Here is a 27,570-nt window from a genome sequence, read left to right as displayed (position 1 = left end):
GATAACCTCTGTATTTCCATCAGTCAGTCAGAAGATTCCTGTGAACAATGAATCCAGCAGCACCAAAACACAAGAGCAGACACACACTCGGGTATCTATCTATCTGCCTGTCTGTCTGTGTTTTTTTTTGGGGGGGGGGTTGTCTGTTTGGCTGCCTGTCCATCTCTTCAGCCGTCTGTCTGTCCATCTATCTGTCTTCTCTGTCTGATAACTCATCTCTCTGCTCTCAGTTCTCATCAGATGTGGTCAGATCATCAGATAAAAGAGTCTGTAGTGTCTGTCACACACGTGTTCATCTCATTCAGAGGGTTTTGGTGAAGGGACACCTGTATCACCGCTCCTGCTTCAGGTAAAACACACACACACTGTCACAAATACTGAATACATCTCTCTAAATATATACACGTTTGTTTCACTGTATTAGTGGAGATATTATATAGACTTCCATGACTATATAGACAACCACTAAACATTACCATCACAGAAACGTTTAGCTAGGGAGGACCAGTCAAATGTCCCTAGTCGTTTGTCGTGATATTTCAGTATATAAGTAAGGACATTTGACCCTCACAGGTAGAGATAAACCTTTACGTACTCATACAAACTCTGTCTCATACTCCCTGTCCTGATCGTCTGCCGGTGTGTTTCAGATGCAGTCGCTGTCGTCGCACTCTGCTGCCGATCTCTTTCACAGTGGACAGTGAGACGGGTTCACTGCAGTGCAGTTATCCCTGCAAACCTGTTTCTGAACACGACCTGCCTGCAGATCAATACTCACAGAACGACACCAGTGAGACGGATGGAGGGAACAGTGAGACGGATGGAGGGAACAGTGAGACGGATGGAGGGAAGAGTGAGACGGATGGAGGGAAGAGTGAGACGGATGGAGGGAAGAGTGAGACGGATGGAGGGAACAGTGAGACGGATGGAGGGAAGAGTGAGACGGATGGAGGGAACAGTGAGACGGATGGAGGGAACAGTGAGACGGATGGAGGGAACAGTGAGACGGATGGAGGGAACAGTGAGACGGATGGAGGGAAGAGTGAGACGGATGGAGGGAAGAGTGAGACGGATGGAGGGAAGAGTGAGACGGATGGAGGGAAGAGTGAGACGGATGGAGGGAACAGTGAGACGGACGGAGACAGGAGTGAAACAGACAGAGACAGGAGTGAGACAGATGAAGACAAAATGAATAATGGACGTCTCTCCACCTCATCAGAGACTGACATACTTGAACCTCCCAAAACTGCTCCCCGAAAGAGGGCGGAGCCTCAGGAACCTCCTAGCCCCACCCCCAGATCACCGGCTCATCGCCCTGACAACGGTTAGAATCTTCATCTCTGTGTTACTATGTTACACTTACTATTGTTACAATGTAAACATCATTAAACAGACAGTTTTGGCTCTACATGCTGATTGGATGAGCTCTTTGGTGATAATTAATGATTAATGCGTTTATTTCAATTCAAACAGGCAAAAGCTTTTCTGTTCAGTCCCATTCACTCTCTTCCCAGCATGCACTGGACAATGAATAATTAATAATGTTATATTGATTGACTTTTTGCCAGTTTTACATACACTGTTGTCAATAGTATTGTCATCATATTTACTAAATATTAGCAGAGTTTGTGAGTGTTCATGTGAATAGGACTGAAAACATGAAATACATAATACTGAGTAATTTAAAACTATAATATCTGTATAAAGCAATTTTTAGGTTGATATCACTTCATAGTTGTTAAATCGCACTTCATTATTACAGTGATGATAGCTTAATTTGATAGTTTTTTTTATTTCATATGGCTCTACATCATGTCTTGTTCAAATAAGCACTCACAAAACAAAAACTCGCATCAAATACTATTTTCTTAGTTTTGTTCATGGCATAGTTATTACTATAACTGATATATATATATATATATATATAGCGGTTTTATACAGTATATTTAATTTTAAATAGGTGATTATTACAGTGATGGTTTACCTTGATGTTTTAAATTCAGTCATGAAATGCAAACTATTGCTTGTATTTGTATCAGCTGAAATGCATGTTTTATTGTGTCTCGTGTGTTTTTCTCGTTCTGGTCTCAGTCTCGTCTCAGAGCGCCGTCCGTAAGGAACATCCCTGGATGAAGCTGGTTGATCCGGGTCCTTGGTCTCGTCTTCCTCCGGCTTCGGCTCCATCCACTCATTCCCGCCACCGGCCTGTGACCTTTAACCCCTTCCTGGTACATGATGAGCATGAGTCCAAGGACGAAGAGGTACTGAATGAAGGTAGTTTCTGAAGGACTGGCACAAACCAGTAGGTTTATTCAACCAGTGCTGGTTCTTCTCTCTAGTTCCTCTAGTTTTAGTTTGGACTCCTCTATATTTAGTCTCCTCTAGTTCAGACGAGTCATATGATCTCCAGGCTGGGAATAGAGCTGCTGGTGTTAGCAGAGGCCGTCAGTGTCAGGTTTACCTCAGAAACGCACTGATTCACAGTCTGTGACTCATTTCAATTTTTTTAACTGCTTACACACATTTTCAAAACTTTGCCTCTTTTTATCAAACTTTCCACACAAATCCAAGAATTGCGCACACAAAATGCAAAATGCCTCACATCTCTTGCAAAATGAAGCACTTCATTCAAAATCTCAAAAGCAAATATTTGCAAACACTTTTGCCATAATATTAATTCCTGTTAGATTTTTGTGTGTTACATGGAGAATGTATGTGTGTTGTGTTTTGAAAAAAGTGTTTTATGAAATGAAAACTGAGTCAAAGGTGGAGAATTAGTGTATGGTTTTGCAGATTTGGTGTGTGCTTCTGCTTTTTGAGTGTCAGCTTTCAGAAAGTGTGTGACAAGTAAAGATGTGTGTGTAAGCAGTTGAATAAAACTGTAAACAAACTGTCAGCTCTAAACAATAATGAAAGTGGCACAAATTCAGTTTTATCAGGGAAGGTCAAGCACCTCAAACGTTGCCTAATTCATCACCCAGTTATGATGAGATCAGATCTGAGTCTAGACCTTCAGAAACCAGACTGGACCTGAGTCCTAAATTCAGACCAAGAACCAGGATCTCCACTTTAATGAACTGAAATAGAGAACACGGTACAGCTTAATTTCCCTTACAGAGTCATGTGATTTCTCTCTAATGTTCAAGCTGTGGTTGAAGCTCTTAACACTTTTTATCTAGTTGATGTGAACCTCAGTCAGTCAGAGAACCAGACAAACAAACATCTGACGCTCAGACTGAAGAGTCGCAGTTTGTGGTTGTGGGTTATGTTTCTCTTAGCAATCTCACAGGATATCGTTTGTGTGTGTGTGTGTGTTTCAACATCAGACTGTTTTTCTCTTTGTCAAGAAAAACCTTATCGTTTGCGAAAACTTAGTTGCACACAAACCCCAAACCTCATCTTCAGTTCCCAGCATGCACCAGGCTGCAGCTTCTGTTGATGGTTTCCCGCTGATCAAGAGGAAGGTGAGACACAAACTGTCTTTGACGTGCTGCTGCTGGAGTGAACAATACTTCATATTAATGATAAGAGAGCTTCACTTACAGTACATGAGAGAAAAATACTTATGAATACCAAATACAATGAATACTTTCAGGTTTCAGTTAGCATGCATCTGTTTCTCTGTGTAATCGTATTTAAAAACATTCATAAAAATAATGTTTGTAGCAACATGAATATAAGTATGCATTCATAAAAATTCAGTTTGAAATGTGACCCTGGAGCACAAAGCCAGTCATAAGTAGCACAGGTATATTTGTAGCAATAGCCAAGTTGAAATTATCAATTTTTATTTTTTACCAAAAATCATTAGGATATTAAGTAAAGATCATGTTCCATGAAGATATTTTGTAAATTTCCTACCGTAAATATCAAAAGTTAATATTTTGATTAGTAATATGCATTGCTAAGAACTTTATTTGGCGATTTTCTCAATATTTAGATTTTTTTGCACCCTCAGATTCCAGATTTTCAAATAGTTGTATCTCGGCCAAATATTGTCCGATCCTAACAAAGCTTATTTATTCGGCTTTCAGATTATGTGTAAGTCTCAATTAAAAAAAAATGACCCTTATGATTTTGACATTAATAAAGCACAAGATCACAAACTTGACAAATTCCTTTCTGCTTCTGAGGTTTGGGATTGAATCTGTCTTTCAGCATCAGAGTCTCTGTTCTTGATGACTGACTGAGTGTGTGTTCAGGTGATCACAGACACACGCGTGTCGGAGAAACAGGTGTGTGAGGAGCAGAAGAAGCTGGAGGAGCGTCTGCTGGAGCTGGAGAGGAGAGGAGTGCAGCTGGAGACTGAGATGAGGAGACGCACCAATGGTTAGAAACACAACAACAGATACGTTAATGATCAGTGTTGGGGGTAACGCATTACAAGTAATGCAAGTTACGTAATCAGATTACTTTTTTCAAGTAACTAAAGTAACACTATACTTTTTAATTTACAAGAAAGTTACTTCAAATAAGTGACGCCAGTTACTTTGTTTTCCATGTATCACAGTGATTTGATACAAGCTTCAACATGATCCTTCGAAGCAGTCTGCTTCAATAGAGTAAAACAGGCTCAGTGTCAAACGTCCCATCTCTGCTGTACAGTAATAGCCATGATAGAGGAGAGGAGTGCAGCTGGAGAGAGAGATGAGGAGATGCACAGATAGTGACAAACACCTGAATCTCCTCACACAACAAGAAGCTAATGCTAATGCAAAGACATGAAAAAAGACTGGCTAGCAGATGTGCTACATGTGTTAACAAAGAGACAAGCTACAGACACACTATCAAACCCCACATGAAAAAAATACTACAGTAATTTATAGTAAATAGTCTATTGTTTTTGAACCATTCTATAGTAAAGTACTTGAATTAATATGTTGTGGTAATTCTATAGTTGCTATGGTAATATAACAACTAATATAAACAAATGACTTTACCCAGTAAGTTTTCTACAACTATAGGCTATATTATACTACAATACACTACAGTTTACTGTAGTAAAAACTAAAGTATACTACAGTATTTATTACCGTTTATCAGTTTACTATAGTTAATACTACAGTATGCTGTAGCATTCATTAACAAAGTGTTGTAAATACTATAATATATACAGTATAATACACTTTACTATAGTATGGTTCAAAAACACTATAGTATTTACTATAAATTACTATAGGATTTTTTCATGTGGGCTGCTAACAGATGCAGTAAACAGACAAGCTAACTGCGTGTGTGTGTGTTTCAGAGAGTCTTCTAGTCGACTGGTTTCTTCTGATTCATGAGAAGAACATGTTGGTGCGCAGAGACACAGAGCTGGTGTATATGTGAGTAACACACATTTAACACACATCACACAGATACACACCATGTTGAGCAGAATGTGTGTGTAACGTAATGTGTGTGTGTGTGTGTGTGTGTGTGTTTTCAGGGTAAAGCAGCAGCGTCTGGAGGATCAACAGGCTGATGTGGAGTTTGAGATCAGAAGCCTCTTTAACAAACCAGGTGAACGGAAACTCAATAAAGCATGTTTGTGCATGTGAATATGTTTGTGTTGATGTGATTTAATGCTGATTAGTGTGAATTCTGTTTTAATCTCAGAAGATCATCACAGTTAGCAGTGAATGAACTGATCTGAGTACTGTATGTTGATTGTGAATGTGATTCTCAGAGCAGGACTGGAGCTCCGACGACAAACATCAGGAACATCAGCTGATGTCACGCCTGCTGTCAATCATCCAGCAGAGGAATGACATCATCAGCAGCCTGGATCAGGACAGGCAGAGGTCAGAGGTCACGTGATCAGCAGTGTGAGGTCACATGGTAATCATGTGTTACTGATGGATGTGTGTGTGTTCTTCATCAGGGAGAAGGAGGAGGACGTGATGCTGACGGCTGTGATCCAGAGGATGGGTGAGAAACACCCCTCTTTCTCTTCCCCTCTCACTGTCCCAGGGGCGCGGGAAGTTGCTTTATGTAGGGGGTGCTGGGGGGGGGGGGGGGGGGGGGGGGGTCAATTTCTGCGTATAAGTATTACGCCAAATAGAAACATGCTATAGCCTATCCACTTTCATGAGATCGTGTTAGACATCAATTAGCTATTTTACAAATGGGAATAGGCTACTGTTACGTTCCCCTATGTGTCTTAGGGGTCAAAAGGGGAAATAACAATTTAAAAAAAGTAACGGGATAACGTACAGCGAGAACACACACTTCAATCCTCTGTCCCAAAGTGAAGATGACACCAGTTGGTATATATACACAAATAAATAAAAAAAGGTTTTATTTACAAGACAGGAAAAGAAATACAATGTAAATGGGAGCAAAGACTCAGGGGAAAGCAAGGCCTAAAATAACAAACAAAATAGTTCAACTAATTTAAGGAGCTCTCACTAACCTTAAATAAAATAAAAATACAGCCAACTTCCCTCACCTCCCTTGCTGTACAAAAACAGAGGTAAAAAACAATATAAAAAGAAAAAGGCACTCTCCCCCTACATCATCCCTCTTAACACAAGTTCGTATTTAAAATCACATTGAACAAAAGAGCCACAATACCTTTTTCTCAATCTCAACCTGGAACAATATACACCAACAGATCATGCTGAAACTCAGTTAGCCACTGCTAATACACAACTATTGTCTCTACATGAAAAGAGCAAAGTTCAGTCTGGAACAGAAGAGAAGTGTGTCTCCTAGCAAACTTTGAACTGCCCTTATATCCTCTTGGTCTCAGGCACGCTCTCCCAAACGAGCTTCAGGTGGTGGTGATTTGCCCTGAGAACAAAAAGGAGAGAGCAAAACAGACACGGAGCATTCAACCACACCCTTGTAAACAATAACAAGACAAATTCAAGAATAAACATTAGTCCTTACGGACGTAACACTACAATGAATTCATAACAATGTTTTACATTCAAGCTACATTCAAGCTTAAAATGTATAGTGAACAGTTCTTTAAAAGCATCTGGAATGCAGTAATTTTTAAAGCTGTGCTGCATGGATTAAAAAGATAGGCCAATAAATAATTCACATAGGCCTATCAGTCAGACAAAATTGCGTCACAGCAAATCCTTTAAATTTCAAGGACAAATATTACATTTGTTATTATTATTATTGAATACAATTATAAAATAAAACGCAAATTATAATCGGGTCTGTTTTAGGCTTTCCCTTATTTTTATATTTTAGACGGTGACGGGGAAAAAATGACTCTCCATCTCCTCATTGGACGCGCAGAGAGAAATATATGCATTTTAACAGATTACATAGGCTAATGTAGAGTTGTGCTTTGCTTTTCATTATTTCGTTTTAAAGTAGTAATTTAAAGCTTTCTATAGATATATTTATCATATCTGTGAGCCAGTTTCGGTTCATCATCGAAGCGCTTTTGTTCAAGACCGGCAGAAAGCGCATTCTGTTTTCATATTTTATAAAAGCACAATGTTGTGAATGCACACCAATAAAAGTAGACCCTTTACAGTTCCAAATGATATATTACTCTTACCTTTATGAGCAAAAACCACACGTATTTTAAGTTGTTTTAAACTGAAGCAAGCTGCTTCAGCTTCCACTCTCCACACTAACTGTTGGATACGCGTCTAACAGCACATTTATATAGGTTAAACATGTAAACTAACACGGTGATATGCTTGAACTGTTTTATAGGCCTTTATAGGATCTTATTTTAGTCAAGTCGTCATGATTTGATAAGGCTAAATTAATCAAACATCGGCGATCAGCTCACTGCTGACGCTGGCCGCTTGGTCGTTGCTTAAAAACATATAACGAACAAAAAATGCTCCCTAAATTAACGAAATATAGCCTAATCACTTTTCCATTACATACAAAACTGGACTATTGTTGAGTGTATCAATAAAAGCAAATGCACTTCGTGTCGAACGCAGGGTAACCTTCTTTTTTCACCACATGTATAACACACTCCTTCGTTATCTCCTCTCACCATAACTCACATTCGAGAGCTCCCTCTAGAGGCTTACTCAGAACACCACATATCTCTCTCTCTTAAGAACAAACATGCTATAGGTACATAGTTTCAGTGCACTTAGTTAGCCGTTAAGATACACGTTACTGTTGATTTTTTTTCTTTTTGTAACCTTTAACTCTCAACACTGTGATTAGCAAACAAACCCTTATGAACAAATATTGGTACAGTAATGCAATTTCCAAACACTGGGTATAAGCATTACCTACTCAACACAATATTCACAGAACAACAAGAACGTGCTTTTCCATATACTGTATAGACACATATTTTGCTAGTAATGCATTAAGCACATTTTACATTACATAATCCTGAGTCCATACAAGGGCACGCCTGCTCCGAACAGGTCGTGTAACTACTGCAGGTTGTTCAGCCCCTACAGGATTAGTATCCCCAGAGTCAAACAATGGCAGTTCACTGGACTCATCTGCTCTGCACGGAGCAAGTGCAGGTGCCAGGTGGGATGCATTCCAGCATCGTCCATCTGACAGCTTATATGTGTATAGTCCTTTCTTACCCACAACCTTCAGGGGTTTTCCAAATTTAAACTGGGTCTTTGGCACAATTCCGGGTTTCTTTACACGGACATACGATCCACACGGAAATGAAACATGTTTTGCACTGCGTTTTCTGTCACTGTACTGTTTTGTTACAGTTCCTGCACACTGCCTCCTTAGCAGGGCATCCAGGAAAATTGGCTGCATGCTGCTCAGATCCGCAGCGGTAACAAGTACGTGAATGGGTAAATTTTGGAGGTCCACGCGAGGCGTTGACTTTACTTTTGCTCCGTCGGAACCTGTTATGTTGTTGAACTGCTTGTACGGAGTTGTTGGATGACGCGATCATTGCTTTAGCCTCCGCTGTAGCAGTTTCAATTTGCCGGGCAACAGTCACGGCTTTCTTAAGGTCAAGTGGCACTTCCAGCAGCAGCCGTTCTCCGATGCGAGCTGAATTAGTCTTTTCGACCAGCTGATCGCGTATCATCTCGTCCTCCATCGCGCCGAATTCGCAGGTGGCAGCCAGTTCACGTAGCGCAGCAACATACTGGTCTGTAGTCTCGCCCGCGCGTTGGCTCCGTTGGCGGAAGCGGTAACGTTCAGCAACCACATTAACTTTAGGGACAAAAAAATCCCGTATTGCACTCAAAGCAGAAGTGTACGTATCGTCTCCCTGATCACTCACGTTCAGGGTGTAGAACAATCTTTGACCCTCGGCTCCCAGGCAGTGTATCAGAAGAGCGCGCTGCCTAGTATCAGACAGCTCCTCGCCCACGGCCAGCAAGAAATTGTTGAAAGTTTTGATCCACGCTGTGAATGGAATCGGTGGTTCACCCGGTGTTTGCAGGAACGGGACAGGTTGGCTCAGACTCAAAGCCATCCTCGTCGCCAATATGTTGAGTGTATCAATAAAAGCAAATGCACTTCGTGTCGAACGCAGGGTAACCTTCTTTATTCACCACATGTATCACACACTCCTTCGTTATCTCCTCTCACCATAACTCACATTCGAGAGCTCCCTCTAGAGGCTTACTCAGAACACCACAACTATGTTAATAGGTAGCTATAAGCAGATTTGGGAGAAGGGGAAGACTCATATCGCTCAGAACAAAAAAAAAAAAAGTTTAAAACCTATTTTTTTCCCAGTACATCCATGATATTTCCATTTTCCGCTTTTAAGCCACAACCTACAGATCCCACAACACAAACATAAAAGCAAGCATTGGCAGTGCTGCGTGTGTGATTTGGCAGGATGTGCATCAGTTTAATAACTTTGATACAACTGTTAAATTAATGGGCAAATGGTAAATATGTTGAAGAGCACGTAGAAATAGATAGCAAAATAGCCAATGTAAACTAAATGTTATATGCAGTATATAATATATATATATATGCATAGCCTATTTTTATTTTTTTATTCACAACAGTTTACAGTTGCCCACAGAAAAAAGCAGGGGGTGCTGCAGCACCCTGTTCCTGCGCCCCTGCAGTGTCCTGTAGTTTTACTGCTTTATCACTCTCCATCTCTCTCTAGAGTTCCTGACACAGACGGACAAATCCAGCAGGAGCTCTAAACGCTTTCAGATGTTCAAGAAATCCAGCCGTAAGACAGAAAACACCAGCAGAAGAAAGAAGAAAAACAGCTGAAGAACAGGAAGGGACTGTTTATTAAAAAATGTCCAATAATGGAAAATAAAAACACGCATCAAGACAAACTGAACTGTTTTCTTAAAAGTTAATAAGCATGTAGCATGGCCACATATATTTATCATTTCTATCTACCCTTTTCTTCATTTTTATAAACTTATTTATTTGTGTGACATTGTTTTATTAAGCTAAGATGTTTTCAAACCTCAATCTCATCATTGCCGGCCCTGCAGCTAAACAATATTTCTTCCTGTTGTCTCTAGTGGGAAAAACTAAGCTTTTCACAGCTTCACTGTTTGGATGCGCTGGGGACAACTGCTGGTCAAAATGGTCAAGGCAACTAAAACTCAGCCGCAAGCTCAGTCTATGAATTTACACATCATTAAATGGCATTAAATATGACATTTTGTGTAAAAAAAAGTAATTTTTTGTGTGTTATTAGGCAGGGCTTAACAGTACACCTTACTCTCCTTTTTGTTTTATACATGCATTCATATTGAAATGAACCGAGACATGATAAAACACTAGACACTCGGGGGTTCTCCAGCTCAATGTCATATTTCTCGAATTTTCAAATGTTTTCAGACCACATGATGTTTCCTAAAGTCATGTGACTTTGAGTTTGATTGCAAGCAAAAATCTTTTGGAAACAAAAGATTATTTTTATTTGATGCTTTGTGAATAACAATATAAAACAGACATTTACATCTGGTTATTATAAGCTAATTTGTGCTTGTTTTTTCTGTCTTTCTCTTTTAAAATGTGGGGAGTTGTGGTTCTTTGGGGCGCGTTTTCTAAATGCTGTGTATTTGGGTTAGTGTTTGGTGTCCATATCACAAGATATATGACTGCTTTCAAGCTGCCCGCTCAGGTATCTTGAGTTTTACGTGTCAGTGATAGTCTTATTTTGCTCAGCTAGATTCAACTTTAACCAGGAAAGTCACTGCCGTGTGCACATCTAATGACAAAATCTGATCTGTGTTTCTGTAGAAAAGATATAGCTGATCATACGTGATTAAACTTTTGCTTACTTAACTCTTACTACTAAATTTACTTAAATATAGTCAAATAGAAAATAGTTAATATGTGCATTTATGTATATGCATTTATCAAATAAATGCAGGTTTGGTGAGCAGAAGAGAGGTTTCCCATAGGGATTGTGAAGGAACTGCATGGGGTTTGTAAGTTTAATTAAAAAAATATGAATTAAATCATTTAAAAATAACATCAATCATTTATTAATAATCAATTACTTACATTTCACTGCTGGTATAATTGTGTATGTGATGAATAAAAATCTTGAATCAATCAAAATAAAACACTAAAAATTAAACTATTAAATTTACAGACATTAACTTTTTATCGATTTTGATTAGATTGCTAGGCCTATTGAACATTTAAGATAATATTCACTTAGAGCACTTTAAGATATATATGAGCATTTAAAGCTACTGTTCAACATTGAGCCTGATGCGATCGCTTTTGCTCACTAACTCACAGGATAAAACTGCAAATGCAAAAAAAAAAAAAACGCAACAAAAGCATAATAATACGTTATAAACAAATATTGTCCAGAATTGTAATATCCTTGGAATTTAATCATCAAACCACTTTCATGTAAGATTCATTAGTTAATGCATAATATGCCAGTAAATGCTTTAATATTATGTAAATATATATATATATCGTTTTTAAACGGAGTGTAATTATTTATTTAGTAACGTCGCTCCGTGTTGCTCGGGGAACGTCAGTGTTTGACGCTGGTGTTTCTGTACGGAAGGTGTAGTGCTGCAGCACCGCCGGAAGTTCATTCCACGCTTCCTCTCGTCCTGCAGTCGGTTCTCCGCCACAATAAACAGGAGTTATCCAAGAATTTAACAATTAAATAGTTTTTTACGACACACGAGACAATAATAATGTCTGACAACGAAGACAAGTGAGTTCCGAGCACGTCTGAGACGGTGTTTATGAGATGTTTACTGCCTTTATGAGTGTCAGAACAGCTGTATTTTAACAGGATTATTATCGTGTCGGGATTTAAGGTGTGTGTTTGGTTTGTTCATGTGTCTGTGTGTTGTTGATCAGTTTTGATGATGGAGATTTCGATGATGTTGAGGATGAAGAGGCTCTGGATGATCTGGAGAACGCCGAAGATGTAAGAAGCGAGCAGTGACTAATATAATATACATATATATATATATATATATATCTATCTATCAGTAAAGCTGTCCTAAGACCAGAACGGGTGTTGTTTTAGGACAGCTTTAGGGTTTGCTCAAATGTAGATCAGAAAGTGTTTGGCAGTATGTGAAGTCTGTTGATGATTGTAATACATGTGAGAGGAAGTACTTCTAATGAAGATGTAGTTTTTCAGATCAATCCCACTTGGGTTGATTAGGTACATGATAGAGATCCATTAAAATTTCCCTTTTTGACATTATATTAATCAGTCAATTCAGACCCCTAACATTCATTATTGTAATGTAAAAATAGTATAATGAGTACAACAGGGCAGTATTTCTAGTACATGTTTATAAATGATTCTGTCTCTTTGACATCTGGGAAGGATTTGTAATGCAAGTAGTTTAGTCTTTGTTGTTTTTCAACTCATTATCTCAAATATGGTTTGGTTGAAGTGCATCAGACTCTGCTGACAGTCTTATCTCTCTGTGCTGTGTTTCTCTCATCTGTGTGTGTGTGTGTGTGTGTGTGTGTGTGTGTGCGCAGGAGGACCAGGAGAACGTCCAGATCCTGCCGGCGGGTGAAGGACAGCAGGCCAATCAGAAGAGAATCACCACTCCTTACATGACTAAATACGAGCGAGCGCGAGTGCTGGGAACACGAGCGCTGCAGATCGCGTGAGTGACCTCTGACCCTTCAAACACAACACTTAACACCGACGTATATACAGCAGAACACATAACCTTTCAGCGTAAACTCCATTTGATAGCATTGACACATGCACACCAGAATATTTCCTCCTTGTTTAGTGTCTGCGCTGCTTCTCTCCTGATATTACGAGTGATAAATATGTCTTTGTGAGTTCAGCTAAGTCTCTGAATTGCTCATCAGTGTCTGATTATGTTGCGTCTCCAGTGGATCGTGTTTGTGTTGTTCTGTCTCTTCTTGTTTTTTGAGTAAATAAATGGTTTGGTGTCGCTACCTTACGATGCTGATGATAACATTTAGGCTGCGGCTATTTACACTAAGTGCAGATAGCTATAGATTATATTTACACTGTTCAAATAGCAAGATTTTCTGCTATTTATACTACTTATTGCAAATAATGGCAATTATCTGCACCTCAGTATTGTAGTACATTATAAAACAGTACGCAATAATAACGTACTGAGTATAAATTTATAGTTTTAATTCTTATTATTAAATGGATGCCACCTTATTGGGACAATAAAGCCCTCCCGACACCTTACTCTACCCCATACTTTTATTTTTAACTTTTTGATTATTTTTGAAAATAAATGCCTTTCCGATGCAATATGAGATTTGAAAAGGAAGAAAAAAAGTTCAGCAAAAGGCAGGTTCAAACTCGGGTCGATCGTGTCACAAAAAGCACGCGTCTTACCACCTACACCACTGAAACTGATGCTGAATTAGCGCCTTTCTTTAGTGTTGACCAACCCAATCACACATTAGTGGGAGGAGTCAGTGTAAATAGCCTCTGCCAACAAGACACTTGGTGTAAATAGACACTCCGTCAAAAAGTAAACAAACCCCACTTTACACAGCAGTATTATTAATATACTAATATAGTATTTATTCATGTTTTCAGACTTAGTTTTCAGGTTTTGTTTTTGCCATTTTGTTGTGTGCTTTTGCCAATAATATTAGTTTTTTGTGAAACATTTCCATTTTTTTGTATCGGTCATGGTAGTACTTGGTAGTACAAAGTTGCTTCAGTGGCAGCATTTCTAATTTACATTTAGTTTGCTTTTATCTAATATTTACATTTTATTTCAGTCTTCTTTCAATTAACAAACACTTTTTTTAATAGTTTTTTTAACCATAAAACATTAGTACACACAAGGCAAGTCAATTTTATTTGTAGAGTAGTTTTTACAAGAAACATTTTGAAGCAGCTTCATATTTGTTTTTTTTATTATTATTTATAAGGACAATACACATTATTAAAATTTCAGTAAATGTGCCAGTATTCAAAATATTTTAATAATATATTAAAAGGCACGTAAATCAGTTTAGAGCTGGACGATAATATAGTTTATTTGAAGATATGAAGTATCAGACAGTTGAGATTGGCAGACTAATTAATGCTCATAATGCTGCGTTAATCATCAGTGACATCACTTCCTGTGTGACAGGATGTGTGCGCCGGTGATGGTGGAGCTGGAGGGAGAGACGGATCCACTGCAGATCGCCATGAAAGAGCTCAAGTACGACAAAACTTATTACATTACTGATATATTAAAGTTTGGATTAATTATTGATGATTTACGTAATTACAGACATTTAAAGAACTGTATGTTCTGTAATAAAAACACTACTTTTCTGTCGGGGAAAATATTTATATATTATTTTACTTCTTGATTTTAATTTAGATTATAGAGTAAAATTATTTTAACACTGTATGGACAAAAGCACTGACACATGCTCAGAATGTGTGTTTTTCTGTGTGGTATGTGTTTAAATGTTGTTTGTGTGTTGATCAGGAGCAGGAAGATCCCTATCATCATCCGCCGGTATCTGCCAGACGGGAGTTATGAGGACTGGGGCTGCGACGAGCTCATCATTACTGACTGAGAATCTCTCTCTCTCTCACACACACACACACACACACACACACACACACTCACTCACACTCACACACTCAGAGCCGCACCAGATCTGTGTGTCAGCAGTGTTTACAGCACAGATCTCATGTCTTCTGCTCTGGAGAGTTATGTTTCATCCAGCAGTTCATGTGTTTGTCCACAAGAGGGCAGCAGAAACACATGACAAACACCCAGGGCAAAGAGGAAGAGTTCACTCTCAATTTCATTATTTAATGTTCATTCCTTTGATTTATTCATGCAATATTAAACTTTTTTTGTAGAAAATTATAAGCTGTGCTCTTGTTTTCTCTATTGTTGTGAAACAATGTGACATTATCTGTAGATTCAAGAGTTTTATTCGTCACATACTCAATTATTACATTATATAGTGAAATGTAAGTCAGGTCCGCTCCAAGGACAGTGCAATTATATTAAGAAAAAGAAAAGTAGAAAAAATAAAAAGAGAAAAATAAATAAATGTGCAGGTCAGTATGTTGTTGACATAAATAGTAATATAACAGGAATGTGCAAAAAAGTTGTACAGGGTATTTAAATAGCAGCATATGAGGTAGAAAAAATGATTTCTTAAGATTCATACTGAAGTTTAAACTGCATGCGTTTAAAGCTGTTGATTTAAAACAGCAAATCAAATTTAATTAAAAGCGGTTATTTATAATAGTTTGTAAAAACGGGGGCGTTAGGATGTAGAGTTATGTTTTGTTTTTGAATAATACTAATAAAGTGGTCTAAAACTACCAAAGGAAGGAAAACGTTCAATAAACATTCAGCGTGTCTTTATTTCATTGTAGGAACATTATTGAACTGACCCTTGATGCAGAAATAAAATATTTTTCTAGAATATTAAGTCTGATAAATTTGATAAAACAGTGTCTGAAATCACTCTCAGAGTAAGCACTTCTCTTGAATAAACTATTAGCTATTAATTAGGGATGTATTTGTATTTATACATAATGGTATTGTGTTTGGATGTAGGTCATTTCGTATTTCAGGATGGGGTCCAAGGTTAAGAATGTTAGTTAAATGTAATATGTTGTTTTTTTTCACTATTTAACAACATTTACAGTGCACTTCCCTTTATGATCACATCTTGCTTCCGGTAGATTGCATGTTTTCTTGCATGGCTGGATGCTGAACAATCATGAACAATAATCAGGCTGTTTAATTGCATTATTTTACTGCCAAATGTCAAGAGCGTATTTTTGTAGCGCGAAAGTAGATTAATAATAATGCGCGAGCGCGAATTAAAACGTGTCTCTCCTCTCGCTCAAGTGTGCGTGTGCGCGCTCAAGCTTTGTCCTGTGCACGCGCACATCTCTCCGTGCTCTTGCGCTAGACATTTTTGTTTTGTTTGTTTACACCTGGATTAAACGTTAAAAGTTATCAACCAATCAGATTTGTCTACGACTGACCCGATGAAAATACTAGGCCTACATGGAGAGGGAACTGATCCTGGAATTTCTCTACAATTTAATAATATTTAGTCATATTAAACGTATATTAGAAATGGCTAGGAATCGGGCAATACTTGCAGGGCAGGATTTAGGGGCCGGGGGCCCCTGGGCTTGAGGTTATGTTGGGGCCTCTTAAACAGTGCAAATGCCCTCAATTAGAATATTATTATGGAGTAACACAAAATACACATTTAAATATGCTTTATAATTAATATGCAACATGTCTAGCCTAGTCAAACTTTAGATGTAGCCTGATATTAAATAGTCATTATAATACAACAAATGTGCTCTCTCCGTTGAGAGATCAAAACCCTGAAATAACACTGAGCAACAAATCCAGTGATGCATTAGTATTATAAACATGTATTGTCATATCATATCAGATTCTTAAATTCAATCAAATTCAGTCAAAAAAAAAATAAATAAATACATGTTGGCTTTTAACAATCAAATGAAATGGATTTTGCAAGTTAAGTTTAAATATAACATGTTAATGTAGAAATATTAAATGATTGCAAAAATGAAATAATAAGCTTTTTTAAATATGAACTGCATGGCTTCATGGGATAGTAAAGTGTCCATCGAATGCACTCTTCAGATTCTGTATAGGCTTAGGTCATCCAGGTGCTTTTTGAGTAGCCTACTTATGAATACTTATGCTGCATCCCATAGTATACTACTTATACTACACCCTTAAAGTATGTACTCTTTTGGTAAAGGAAAAAAGTACACACTTATGAGTGTGTATTAGGAGTAGGCCAGTTTTGGGACATGTTATCACGTCACACAATTGCTTCTTTAGCGGAGTGCTCTGTCACATTTTTACATGCTTACTGTCACCGTCAGTCATCTTGTCACAGTTAACATCCTCCACATTGCATTTCATTTGACTTCCTACCATATCAGAGAGAAAAGAAGTACTCGATCTGCCAGCCGTGGATCTTTATGCGGAGATCTCTACTCAGATTTTTTTGCGTAACGATGCATCTAATAGTTAATGGCCAAACGGATATTTATAAAAGTGTTGTTGCAGATTAAATATAACAGTTATTAAATAAACATTTTTTTTACCAGGTTAAATGTTTATTAGTAACTCAAAACTCTACTTAACCATCGTCGCGCACATCTGCCATGTTTGTAGTTTTTAAACGCTTTTTATTTGTTTTTGTAGTTCTGAGCTGAATCCTTTGCCAAAGCGCGATGTATTGTGGGCAATATTAGCCATTAGAGTGTGCACAGATCCACACTTCAAAAATCGACCTGAAATAGTAGACCATCCGGGGACTTTTAGCATACTCTTTTCAACATCCAGTGGTTTGGGACACACTTATTTTAATCTCACATGCTATTTAGGATGGATATTATGGGACACAGGGCAAGATTTCGGACACATATTGTTTTTCACCTACTGTAAGGTACTATGAGGAACTGGATGCAGCCATTGTTTGTGCTGTAAAGTGTTTTGAGGCCCAGACTCCTGTAGGCGGAGTTTAATACATGTAAACAGTGACTGTTCAGAATGAAATACTAGTTTAGTGCATACTATTAAAAAACTGTTTGTGAAATAGTATGCAATACCCAACAATAAACTTTGTTTCAAAGAGTAGTACGCTATATTATATACACAACCTCAATAAGTTGCTTGTTTAATTAGTTATTTTATTTTTTCATTCCACATCAAGTCTAAAAAGTGGTTTTCATTCATGTTAGATGTCACTGCAGTTCATTCCTCACACTGGAAATGGAAGGTGAAACTGAGCGCACATCATTGCTGGATACATGTTATAGAAAGGGCACATACAGTTATGTTGCTTCCACATCCTTCATGCAACTGGATTTCATTTCAGCCACGATACAGTATTCAGTAAACAGTATGGTCAGATTCACTTATGAGCACACATTTGTAGTGGCTTACGGGAAATTAATTTTGTCCTAGTGACTCATGGACTCACAGTTGTATGATGATACACAAGCAGAAAATTAAACATGTTTTGCACTCGTGTAACTGCACACTGTCTCTCTCTCCATCTTTCTGTCTCTCGCTCTCATGCACACTGTTTAGGAATGTCCAAATCCTGTTGCTGTGTGTGTGTGTGTGTGTGTGTGAGTGTGTCTTTGTATCAAACTGCAGGCCAGACTCCCTCCCTTCGCTCAGCCAGAGCTGAATGAGTCTCTTTGTTTAACCAAAGTATCACACAGATGATTAAATCAGGGGAATTAGAAATCAGCCTCAACTCTCAGCACACACACACACACACACACATGCAGGACAGCATTCACACACAGTGTTAATGCAGAAATGTAGAGGTATTTGAGATGTGCGCTGTCATGATATTAGATTCAGCCAATCAGAATAAACCTACACGCTCACGCTGAATTTGTTTAGAGTGGAATACTAGCATAATGCGCGTACACATACTTAGTATACACTATATTGCTGTCACATGACTTCATTGTGTTGCATATGGAAATATATCAAATCAAGCATACTGCTTTATTATATACAGCATACAGGTTGGTATATCACTTAAATGCAAAAAAGCAGTATATACTGTGTTCTGCTGAAATACATGGGTAATATCTATTAAATACACCATAAACACATTACTGAACTATTTTGAAGAAATTATTAATTTAAATTTTAACTTAAAAATTTCACGTTTAATGTGCTAGTTTCTTTAATTATTTCAGTGAGCTGTGAATTTACTACCAATTTCTAAATGAAAACTGTTTCTACATATTTTTATAATCATTGTAATAGTCATAAATAATAGCCTACTTTTGTAATGTGCTAATCTGAACATAGTAATTCATTGAGTATTAAATATGTGGCACTTAAAACTGACATGATCTGTCCTGATCTTACAGGTGGAGAAGATAAGAAAAAAAAAAAGGGAAGAGGAAGAATAAAATGAGCATTCAGGTAAGCGTGCATGAAGACGAGGACGCGTTTGTACAGACTGCAGCTTTATTTAAAGTGAGGGAGGTTAGTCACTGCTCTCTTCTATTTACACTGATAAAGAAAAACAACACTTTTACCCACCACAAAATTACACAAAGTTTCCAACATCAGAATAAAACGCTACTGATAAAAAATAACGAACAAAAACAACAAATATAAATAATATTCTGGAATATATAACAAGAAAGCTGTTTGTTTGCTGTTTCTGAATAATACTAATAAAGAGGGTGAAAACTATAAAAGTACCAAAGGGAAGAAAACATCGAATAACTAAACATAGTTTACAGTAACAGACTGTCTTTACGAAATAATACCGCAATGTTTTATTTCTTGTTAAAAAACAAAATTAAATCTTGAACCGGGCAATGTTCTGAAACAGACATTATTTCCATGAAATAATTATCTTTCAAAATCTCGGATTACATTGTTATGTGGGCATAAAAATATTCCTGTAGGCTAACGGCTAATAAAGTTCGCACCCTGAAAATAGATCCATGTGATTTCGTTTGAATTTTTCAGCGATGACGAACAATAGCCGATGGACTGAGGCACTGGCGGTGTTATCTAAAAAAGGTCATTTATGTACCAGAAACTCGTAATTAGGCTAGTTCCGATGTGACAGAAAAATTGCATTACAGTACTCCGGCTATGTGTTTGGAGTAATAGGTAAAAACGTGTAATTATCGCATCCTGGCACTGATATTGACACACTCTGAAAGTCATAAAACACAAATGTCATTAACAAACACTAGACAGTGGTGAAGACTTTTCAGTGTAGTTATGGCAACACAAATAACAAGAGTAACAACAATAGAAAAGATTACAACAACGAAAACACATCATTATTTGTTGATAAAAACAATATGGCCTTATTTTGGTTAATAAAAAGAGATTATTCATTCATACAAATTAAAAACATGGATGTACAGATAATAGCATCAGGTGTAAGTTTGTTTGCGTGTATGTATAGTGAAGTGGAGCGGGTCGATGTATGGTTTGAGTGTTACTGCCAAACCAAACAGAGTTCAGAAACTGCACCAATTTTTGTTGGATTTTTGTAATGTTTTGGTCTCAGAACTTTGGTAATATGTCTCATGAAGGACCACTGGTGTCAAATTTCTGCCTCCTTCATTTCATCTGGCGTTGAGTGAATCTGTGTCGGGTCGTGAAGGTTTTATAAGCCTGAGGCACGTGAGAATATGTTCCCTGCAGATCTCCACACACACAAGTTTCTCTCAAATTTCCATCTGTGTAGATTGTGGTGCAGGTGAGTGTTTCTCATGATTTTCAGTCACACTTCTGTCGGACCCTTGGATGCGAAACCAGAACGTCACGGTCGAGATAGGGTGGTGTATACGGGCTGCTCCCAGTGCGTTGGGCTGTGCGACTGCGGCACGGAGCCGGGATCTGGAATGGCGGTGTACAGGGGCCTCTGCGAAGGGCCCATGTAGGAGAAGGCGGAGTAGAGGCCAGAAGTCTGGCTAGAGTGGGCGTAGTATGAGCCTGAAGCCTGATGCTCGGCGTATTCGGCGAACTGCGCGCGGGATGCCAACGAAGGGAAGGCAGCGCTGTAGTGTGGCAGGTAAGTGACATGTGACCCGCTCGCCGCAGCATCACTGGAGAAGTGCGTCTCGCTCTTAATCTGCGTTTTCCCACCATCAGATCCCAAGTGTTGCTGGGAAGGCAGCTGCTGCTTGGAAAGCCAGGCGGTGGAGTGACCACTAGCAGCCGCCAGTGCGCTGGAGATGCCGTAAGTGTACGGCGAAGCCGAAGACCCGGCACTGGTGCCACTCGACGACTGCGGATGCCCGTTGGGCGGCAGGTACTGGTCGAACTCGTTCACGTCGAACGGCTCCATGTTGGCCATCACATCATGGCTGATCTCACCAATGTCCACATTTCCGAAATCAATGTGCGGTTTTCCGCTGGCGGATGAGGAGACGGAACTTCCATCTGCTCCCACCCCCAATCCGCTCCTGGAGGCTCCGCCCTCACGCTTCCCCTCGCCGGATTTACCGCCCTGCAATTCCGTCTTAGGAGTGGTAGGTGGCGTCGGAGGACTGTGACTCTGACCTGAAGGAACAAATGGATGATTTTAGAGGAAGTAGTTTGGGGTCAATATGATTTTTGATGTACTTGAAGGTTTTTTCTCACCTAGGCTGCATTTATTGCATTTATTCTAAAGGCCTGTTCACACCAAAAGCGATAACGATAACTATAACTACAACAATTACTATATTTTCGTCCACACCAGTGAATGATAGCTGTCTGTTTTTGTAGTTCTATTAGCATTTACACAACTTCAAACAGTAGATATCCTCAGCATTCACATTTCAAGCGCATCTAATCTAGCGTAATCTATCTGATTTCTAAGGTAGTCAGTGTAGAGGAATAAAAACAATACGTGGTCTTTTCAACTGCAACTTCAAAGGAGGCAAGACAATGTTGGCGAAACTAGTGAGGTAGTTTTATGTTACTCTGTTTGCTGTGCAATGTCTGTTTGCTCCTCCATAATTTTGCCTGCTGTTTCAAATGCACAAGCCCTTTAAATTTGAATTAAGTCTGATGAAGTCTGATTAGCTGGCAGTGTTTTATTGTTCATCAGCTGAAAAAAAATCATTCTGAAAGTGATCCCAACAATATTTTTCCTCTATATCGTTATCGTTATAGTCGTAACTGAACTCTGCTATTCTCTTAAATTTGAAATTATTAGTAGAACGCTATCTTTATAGTTATAGTTATGGTTATTGTTCTTGGTGTGAATGTGCCTTAACACTATAAATGTCGTTACTGTCACTTTTGATCAATTAAATGCATCCTTGATGAGTAAAAGTGACCCCAGATGAACAGCAGTGTAGGCAGGTGTATCTCACCTGTAGCATGAGGATGGTGTCCGTCGCCCAATGGTGATCCTGCAGCCCCGCTATGTGCCACTTCCAGGTGCAGGCTTTTGTAATGCGATTGGCTGTGACTGACCTCGCCCTCAGAGTGGCCGTCGGCCTCAGAGTTGGATCCCGGTTTTCCGTTCTTGCGTCGACGTGGCTGGTACTTGTACTCAGGATAATCTTTCTTATGCTGCTTCCTCAAACGCTCAGCTTCCTCGATAAATGGCCTCTTATCCGTCTCATTCAGCAGCCTGAAACACACATATGCATAAAAAGATTAGATTTCGCACAGTATAAAATGCAATACCAGAATATTTAATAGTGAAACAGTAACCCAATCACTGGATAAATGAAGAGAATTTAATTCTGTATCATCACAATACATTCAGAGGGCAGGCACTCAAACAAAATGACAATAAAATCTTATTTCAATCTACAGAATTTCAACAGTTCATCAGTGCTTGTTAAGTTTTAATATTAATATATATTTTTTTACTACATATTTTTCTTACCCTTATTTACAGCAAAAACATAAGTTAAATATCAAAAAACTGAATCTGGCTCAGATTTCTCCTCTGAGAGTTTAACAAGAGCAGACGATCAGTTTTTTGTCTGATATTCCAGCTGGAGTCTGAATGAACTCTGCGGTTTGAGTCTCCACCTGTTATGCTGTCATCTGTAGAGCGAGACGCTTTCATTCAGCAACTGCATCTATAAATCCAGCAGATCTAAACACTCGCTCTCTCATGAAAATAAACTATTTTAGAAAAATACACACCGTAATAGCTGAAATTAGCCTTCCAGCTTGGGTTAATAGTGCTGTTTACGGACTGTGGCCTGTTTATGTGTGTGTTTGTGCTCTTTTCCACAGCAGCTCCTGAAGGGATTTGTCCCTCTAATCTGGCATGTTGAAGGAATGATTATTCTGAGCTAAAGCCCCTGAGAAACTCAAAGCCAGAGGACGAGTTCACAACATCAGCAGAGGGGTGTGCAGAAAATATAAGGCTGACAGTGAGTTGTGGCCATCAGATCGACAGCAGAACCTAAGAGAGCCATTAAACTGCAGCATCAGTTATTAACTGATAGAATTACGGTAATAAAAGGCTGTTTCTTGAGTGGTTTATGACAGTGGGAATGAGCAGATGGACTTTCAATTTGGTCACTTTGATTTTATGAAGATGCATTGTTTTTCTTCTTATTTTTGACCCTGGACCACAAAACCATTCATAAGTAGCATGGGTATATTTGTAGCAATAGCCAACAATACATTGTATGGGTCAACATGATCGATTTTTCTTTTATGCCAAAAATCATTAGGATGTCAAGTAAAGATCATGTTCCATGAAGATATTTTGTAAATTTTCTGCCATAAATATATCAAACCTTAATTTTTGATTAGTAATATGCATTAAGAACTTAATTTGGACAACTTTAAACAACTTTTTTTTTGCACCCTCAGATTCCAGATTTGTATCTCAGCCAGATATTCTCTTATCCTAACACACCATGCATCAATGGAAAGCTTATTTATTTATAAGCTTATATGATTGATAAATCTCAACCCGTATGCCCGTTTTGTGGTCCAGAGTCACATTTGGTTGTTAATTAATATGGATTAATACATTTAATTTGATGTTTAATACATTTTTACTTTTACTTCTAGTATTTGTTTTCGTAGGCTATGCATCTTTTAGAAGTATTTTTAAATAATGTTTATGTAAAGCACAAGTGCAAAGCAAATGTGGTATATAAATAAACGTACCATTGGAGTGCTAGGCTATATGATAAACATATGAATGTGTGCATTCAACACCATAGAACTATATAGTAGTCAACATTTGAAGTGGATCAAAAAGTTTATTAAAGTTGTCCTAAGACAAGAACGCATTTTGGTTTTAGGACAACTTTGATGGAAGGTTTTGATCCACTTCAAATAGATATACCATGACACTAACATCACTGCATCGGACACACGGGTCAAACGTTACTTTTGGCTCTCACCTCCAGAGTTTTCCGAGTGTTTTACTGAGCTCGGCGTTATGCAGGTGCGGATATTGATCCGCCAGTTTCCTGCGCGCGGCCTGCGCCCACACCATGAACGCGTTCATCGGGCGCTTGACGTGCGGCTTGTTCTTGCTGCTCGAGTTCACGCGCACGGGCATCGGCACGAGCGTCCAGTCGTAGCCGTTGAGCACCTGACTGACCGCCTCGCGGATGCCGATGGGGAAGCGGTCGTCCTCTTCGTCGGACTTCACCGACACCCCGGCGGAGACGCCGGTCGCATCATCACCGACGCCCGGCACCTGAGACGCCTGACCGGGAAGAGGGGAGTCCGCCCCGCCGGGAGCACCGGACGAGTGACCGGGGGACATGGAGTGACCGTCGTCCGAGACCCCGGGACTCATCTCCACCTCTGACATACTGTGCTCCTCCGCCGACATCGGTCTTCTCCTCTGCGGCCACAGGTGTCTGCCGTAGGTTGTTTTTTGTTTTTTCTCACAGGGCCTCAAGTTTATTCCCTAAAAACGACTTTTGTCTCCAAACAAGTGGCCAATATTTCAATTATTATAAAATATGTATTTTAGGTCCTCCAGAGGAACTTCAACAGGCTTATTTTTTACACGATCTCCGTTCTTTCAGATTGAATCCATCCGCCGTCGTCCTCAGGATATAGATGTGCTGAAAAACCTGCAAAAATACATACAAAGGTATTTTTATTCATTATTATCATTGATTGTCACGCTAACTTTACATGTTTTTGTAAAGTAGCCTATATCTTCTCAATGTATACCCTGATAGCACACCGACATCATTGAGATGCTTTACATCTGCAAGCATTTATTTAGTGTTTGCTCATCTGCACTAATGTCTGTTCAGATGTCATATAGACGTTTATTAGATGTATTTAAGATGTTTATGGACGTCTGTACACAGCAGATGCTTTCCAGATCAAGAGATCTTGCAGAGGTATAGTCCATACATGGGTAATAATATGAATATATGGAGTTGTAATGGGATATAACCGCACAGCCTCTTTGCTGTTCATAACCCAGACGCCCCACGAACAAGATAAACCTGTTCAGGAAAACTGCTACAAACACTGAGGCTTTGACTTATTTAGAAGTCGTCTTTTTTCCAGCAATTATACGGTGGCGTCAGTTCGCCTCAGTGTGTGTGTGTGTGTGTGTTATTTTAGCTTCACTTCTGCTAACAAGCTACTGTTTGGCGGTTTGTTGAAGCTCCCGAGAGAGAAAGTGCTGGAATAATAGCGGCTTCATTCCGCCTCGCTGCTGGATAAACACGGAGCGGCTGCTGAATCACACAGTGTGTGTCGCTGAAAGCACAAGAGACGACTTATAACCAGCACAAAAATACACTATGGCAGTGTGTTTCTCAAGCAAGCAGCGAAGTGCATATAGACTATACGTGTGATCATTAGGAGAAATTAAGTCTGACTGAAGATCAATCAAAAAATCAGCTTTTCTCTTCACTGAACACAACAAATATCTACTGTTTTATATCCTACGACAGAAAACTCTAGAGATGCGACTTGCCACGCAAAGTTGATCTTGAATTAGCATCTGATCGAATCTCATCCGAACACAAGAACAAACCATCCGACACCAGAGTTAATTAAGATCAGACATAGGAGACTTCATCTGTGATAACAGATTCATTTCATATTAATTTAATAATCACATCATTTCATATTAATTTAATAATCACATGGGCTCTTCCGTTCAGCTCGTTTCAGGACAAAGCGACTGTTTGAGAGGACTTTCTGTTGATTCGTTTTAATCACCCACAACTCTTTACTAAAGCTATTTTGTTTTTTTGTTGTTTTTTATCCGCCACTGCTTGCTTTATTTGTTCAAATGTATGGACTTCATCTTTCTCTAGATTATTTGGCCATATTCTTGACACAGTACAGTATAGGGCGGATCATTACGCCTGGTTTGGCAATGATTTGCCCCTAATTCACTCATGCCAAAACATCTCTCTTATACATGGAGCAATCTCATTCACATATAACAGACATTTAAACAAACGTGCTCAGATTTCAATAAATAAGCCTAAATAAATATATAGATTCAAACTTCCACTAATGAGATCATTCCAGTGTGTTAATCAGAATATCGAGCATGAAACTTTTCTTTGTGTTGTTGAAAGGAATGTGACAGATTTAACATATTATGTAGATTTTGTACTTTTCGTTTTTCTCTGTTCATATTAGAAAAGTGCACCTGGTGGCTATGGAGAGCAGTTTGGACAGAAACAGCATTTGCTCGATAATGCGCGACTAAAACATTTTTCAAAGACTAGCTAGAGCAAATATATGCTAAATGGACAATATATTATTATTGCTGTGTTCTAAAAAACTCTTTAAAAGTTATGTATAATGGCTGCAACATCATACATGGACACAAATAGCCTACTTAAAATCAAAGCATTTAAATTCTTCATTTAACGAGCTTTCTGCCAAATGATCGAAGTGCATGTGTCTAATAGTTTCGTCAAACACTGATTAAGCAATTTTTCCCATTAAGGCAGATTAACACATTATCACGCAAATCTCGAAATATATGTGGCACCAATTTAGTTTTAAAGAGTTTGTGCTCAGAAAAAAAGAGCGTTGGAGTATTTTACACTGTTAATTCAGACAGAAAAAACTTTCAGCAATTACGCCCTTGTTACCAAAACTCAAACCACAGCAGAGACCGAGCACATTTAAACAAGCAGATATAGAGAAATAAGGGCAAAGCAATTATCAACAATACTGATACTAATTTCTCTATGCATTGCATTGCATCGTATATTCCCAGACAGAGTAAGAGATAGAGAGAGAGGTAATAATGTCAAGCGTCTTACTGCACTGAAGCAGGTCGCCCGCCCAGCGCGAGAGTCCGTCGGTTCAGCCCCCTCGCTCGCGCTCTGAATGCCTGCTCTGTGTCGCGCGCCGGGGCTTAAAGAGCCTCGTTGTGTGAAGAGCGAGAAAAAAAATCAGTTCGTGGAAAAAACCTCTTAAAGGAGCAGCAGAGCCCCGTCGGATCGCGCTCTGATTGGCTGCTGGATCTCGCCCTGAAGTTTCTCAGCGGAGGCGGTGATTTCTGCTGCAAATCAGCGACGGTAATATTTGGCCTCTTAGCTTGTAATCACACTTTTATTTGTGCGTTTAAACATTTTATACATTTTTCTCTGCTGTGAAGATTTGGCGTGAAGTTGTTTTATTACAAATAGTCAGGCATATGCTGTCATTGTCATAACACTCCTAAAAATAAAGGTTCTCTAATGGCATCTTAGTTCACGAAACTTTA

The 27,570-nt window shown here is 38.8% G+C and overlaps 3 protein-coding genes and 1 long non-coding RNA gene across 4 annotated transcripts in view; 2 read left to right on the top strand and 2 right to left on the bottom strand.

Annotated features, from left to right (window-relative positions):
- Nucleotides 1-11,494, top strand: part of micall1b.2 (MICAL like 1b, duplicate 2) — a 13,515-nt gene extending 2,021 nt beyond the window's left edge. Inside the window, exons 4-14 of the mRNA XM_079406620.1 lie at nt 24-91; nt 231-349; nt 651-1,324; nt 2,092-2,261; nt 3,348-3,464; nt 4,203-4,329; nt 5,249-5,327; nt 5,432-5,505; nt 5,672-5,786; nt 5,867-5,913; nt 10,037-11,494. Coding sequence (XP_079262746.1) covers nt 24-91; nt 231-349; nt 651-1,324; nt 2,092-2,261; nt 3,348-3,464; nt 4,203-4,329; nt 5,249-5,327; nt 5,432-5,505; nt 5,672-5,786; nt 5,867-5,913; nt 10,037-10,149 — 1,703 coding nt within the window. The 3' untranslated portion in view covers nt 10,150-11,494. The remainder of the gene's footprint in view (nt 1-23; nt 92-230; nt 350-650; nt 1,325-2,091; nt 2,262-3,347; nt 3,465-4,202; nt 4,330-5,248; nt 5,328-5,431; nt 5,506-5,671; nt 5,787-5,866; nt 5,914-10,036) is intronic.
- LOC306864132 lies at nt 5,513-9,608 on the bottom strand. Its single transcript, XR_013783746.1, has 3 exons — nt 9,548-9,608; nt 6,891-7,857; nt 5,513-6,123 (listed from the first exon to the last, which is right to left on the bottom strand). It is a non-coding gene; the product is annotated as an uncharacterized lncRNA (long non-coding RNA).
- Nucleotides 11,486-15,225, top strand: LOC306864070 (DNA-directed RNA polymerases I, II, and III subunit RPABC2). Its single transcript, XM_079407777.1, has 5 exons — nt 11,486-12,085; nt 12,235-12,304; nt 12,877-13,007; nt 14,487-14,558; nt 14,835-15,225. Exons 1-5 carry the CDS (start codon nt 12,066-12,068, stop codon nt 14,923-14,925), a joined length of 384 nt encoding a protein of 127 aa, XP_079263903.1. The 5' UTR covers nt 11,486-12,065; the 3' UTR covers nt 14,926-15,225.
- Nucleotides 15,226-19,363: 4,138 nt separating this feature from the next.
- LOC306863511 (transcription factor SOX-10-like) lies at nt 19,364-27,238 on the bottom strand. Its single transcript, XM_079406888.1, has 4 exons — nt 27,125-27,238; nt 24,257-24,943; nt 22,244-22,506; nt 19,364-21,443 (listed from the first exon to the last, which is right to left on the bottom strand). The coding sequence occupies exons 2-4, from the start codon at nt 24,694-24,696 to the stop codon at nt 20,701-20,703; spliced, it is 1,446 nt and encodes a 481-aa protein (XP_079263014.1). The 5' UTR covers nt 24,697-24,943; nt 27,125-27,238; the 3' UTR covers nt 19,364-20,700.
- Nucleotides 27,239-27,570: the final 332 nt, after the last annotated feature.

This window comes from Barbus barbus (genome assembly GCF_936440315.1).
Source record: "Barbus barbus genome assembly, chromosome: 4".
Taxonomy (NCBI): Eukaryota; Metazoa; Chordata; class Actinopteri; order Cypriniformes; family Cyprinidae; genus Barbus; species Barbus barbus.
Note: the sequence above shows the minus strand (reverse complement) of the source record. Positions and strands in the feature narration are given on the sequence as shown.